This window comes from Propithecus coquereli, unplaced genomic scaffold (genome assembly GCF_000956105.1).
Source record: "Propithecus coquereli isolate 6110/MARCELLA unplaced genomic scaffold, Pcoq_1.0 Scaffold38, whole genome shotgun sequence".
NCBI lineage: Eukaryota > Metazoa > Chordata > Mammalia > Primates > Indriidae > Propithecus > Propithecus coquereli.
In genome coordinates, this window is record NW_012149507.1 from 6530871 (window position 1) to 6533987 (window position 3117).

General features: G+C 51.0%; 1 protein-coding gene across 2 annotated transcripts in view; it reads left to right on the forward strand.

Annotated features, from left to right (window-relative positions):
- Window positions 1-1922: 1922 nt before the first annotated feature.
- The window catches only part of ENOSF1 (enolase superfamily member 1), a 31749-nt gene continuing 30554 nt past the window's right edge, over window positions 1923-3117 (forward strand). For both annotated transcript variants that reach the window (XM_012652122.1, XM_012652124.1), the window contains exon 1: window positions 1923-2084. In XM_012652122.1, the coding sequence (XP_012507576.1) occupies window positions 2001-2084 (84 nt within the window). In that variant the 5' untranslated portion in view covers window positions 1923-2000. The remainder of the gene's footprint in view (window positions 2085-3117) is intronic.

Consider the following 3117-nt stretch of genomic DNA (forward strand, 5'->3'; position numbering starts at 1 on the left):
TATTTTTGGTTGTCTGATTAATTTCTTTCTATTTCTAGTAGAGACAGGGTCTCACTCTTGCTCAGGCTGGTTTTGAACTCCTGAGCTCAAACAATCCTCCCACCTCAGCCTCCCAGAGTGCTAGGATTACAGGCGTGAGCCACCACACTTGGCCCTCTTTCTGCTTTTAATTGAGGATTTTATGTGATGCTATATTCTCTCCTTTCTTAGAGTATCCGTTATACTTCTTTTTTAACCACTTTTTTAGTGGTTGCCCTATACTTTGCAATATACATTTACAGAAAATCCAATAGACGCTTCTGAATTTTTCTTTTTTGTTGTTTGTTTTGGTTTTTGAGACAGTCTTGCTCTGTCGCCCAGCTAAAGTGCAGTGTGGTACCATCATAGCTCACTGCATCCTCAAACTGGGCTCAAGTGATCCCCTTGCCTCAGCCAAGTAGCTGGGACAACAGGTGCATACCACCACATGGAGCTAATTTTTCTATTTTTAGTAAGAGACAGGGTTTCTGTCTTGCTCAGGCAGGCCTTAAACTCCTGACCTCAAGAGACACTCCCAGCTGGGCCACCCAAAGTGCTAGGATTACAGGTGTGAGCCACCATGCCCAGCCCTGGATCTTTTCTTTAGCTGTAAAATGGAATAGATCATCCCTGCTTACCTCACAGAGTTGTTAGGAGGTTTGGATAAATGATATACCTGTACTCTCAACTGTGCTACTCGAATTACTTATTTCAAGAGGACCTTTAGGTTCTTTCCATCAGTGATTGATTAAAACTTGATCTCAGAAATAAACTTCCAGACCCTGAGGCAAATATGACTGATGACAATCGAAGGGTTAATTCCCCAGGTGAATGTCTATTATATTGAAAGGTAAAATCCAATCAGGACAAGCAGGCAGCCACCAAGCCATGGGGCCACAGAACTGTTTTGTTTCACCTGCGCAGTGTTTTGGGAAAAAGAAATTAAGTTAAATGCTAATGTTTAGAGATCAGGATATTTCAGCCGAGGCAGGAGGATCGCTTGAGGTCAGGACTTTGAGACCAGCCTGAACAAGAGCAAGACCCCGTGTCTACTAAAAATAGAAGAAAAGTGGCTGGGCAACTAAAAGTAAGAAAAAAAAAATCAGCGAGACGCGGTGGTGCACGCTTGCAATCCCAGCTACTTGGGAGGCTGAGACAGGAAGATTGCTTGAACCCAGGAATGTGAGGTTGCTGTGAGGTTGCTGTGAGCTAGCCCGGGGAACAGTGCTCTTGTCTCAAAAAAATAAAAATTAAGAAAAAATAGAAATCAGAATATTTCATATTGTCATTTGAATTTCAGACTTCTGGAAAATGAGAAGATACAGCAACCCGAGGCTCTAATTCCCACAGGACCACAATCAGCTGGAGTGAGTACCTGGCTACCCCTTTAAAAGAGCAAGGGCCCTCCAGGGCAGGCTTGGGCGCATAAGAGGTAAGGTAAGCTATTTAAACCACTCTGCAAAACACAGGGGTGTGATAAATGATGACTTGCTTCTTAATTCATTGGGTGGCAAACTGAGGTGGAGGGCACTTACAGAGACCTAAGATTGTCTAGCCCACTGCTCTCCGGGGTGCCCGGCGGCGACCTGAGGACTCAGGGTCAGGAGTTGCGCCACTGGCCGGAATCTGCGTCAAGGCAGAGGAGCTCAGCCAGCCGGTGCTGCTTCCTCCAGGGCGCCGCTCCCGGGCAGGTCTCCAATCCAGGCGGGGGCGCCGACGGGGCGCGGGGTCTCCTCCTCGGCCAGGGCCCGAGGGAACCCGCCAGGGGGCAGCGCCAGCCAGTGCTGAGGGCACACGGCGGGAAAGTTGGGCGAGTCGGGAGGAGCCGGGAGAGAGGCGTGGAACTCCCGCGGGGCCAAGTTCTCGAGAACGGCCGCCCCGCCCCGCGGCCAATCAGCGCCCGTCGTCCCTGCTGCGCCTCTGCGGCCGGTGCTCCGCCGCGCACTGGGGCCCGGACGCGGACGCGAGGCCACGGTACGAGCATGGTGCACGGCAGGGTGTCCCGGCTCTCGGTCAGCGACGTGCGCTTCCCCACGTCGCTGGGGGGCCACGGCTCGGACGCCATGGTAAGCGCCTACCGACGGCCCGGGCCGCTTAGGCGCGGGGGCCCGCGGGTCCCGGGGAGGTCCCCAACTTGGGAAATCGCGTTTCTGTGAAGTGGGAGGCGGGCATGGGGTAGGATAGACAGTGTAAGTATCCCAAAAACCCCAACCCCCCGGGGTTTCCTCCCCTTTTTTTTCTTTTGCTGGCGTTTAGAATGTCCTGGTGTTACATTTATGATTCACCTTTTGCTGGAAATGGTAGAATACATAATATGCAACAACAGCAAAATGGTTTTGTTGGGTCCCCGCTAATGAAACCCTAGAATACAGCGCTGGCTGCTTCTGTACCGAGGACTTGGTGGATTCGCGATGATGGAGACCAGGAAGCCCCGGGCTGGGCGTTTTGAGTGGTATCCTGCCTCCGCCACAACTTGCTGTGTGACTTAGAGAAGACACACACCTCTCTGGGGCTATTGGGTCCATCTAGGAAATGAAGGTGTCACAGTCAGGCCGATACACCAAGCACTGGTTACTCTGGGTCACGTTAGAGAGCGCCCACGTGAAATTACCTGCAAACATGGAAAGGATTTGTCACTGTAAGGAGTTATGCAAGTGTTAGTCTTAAAGAGATGTAATAAAGTAACTTTGACTCTGGGACTTTGATTCCTACCTAATTGCTGAGGAGCTTTTTAGCTTACTGAGAACTTTGGAAAGACCCTCTCCCACCTTCCCCACCCCTCCAGCCAAATACAGTAGGAGAGTTCCGTGCAGGGTCTTAAAGGGGTCCTGTTCCCCACTGGCTCCTAGTGAGAAACATCAGTGTTAGGAAAATGGTTCTGTAGAGACGAGGGGGGAGTGGGGTCAGGGAGAGGTCCCCAAGGACTCTAATTCACACCCTAATGTTTTACTTCCTAAGCTGAGTGGATGGCAAACTGGTGTTCAGTACATTATCTGTGCTCTTTGTGGACCCAAAATGTTTTATAAACAAAGGCCTCTCAGCCGGACGGACGCAGTGGCTCACGCCTGTAATCCTAGCACTCTGGGAGGCTGAGGTGGG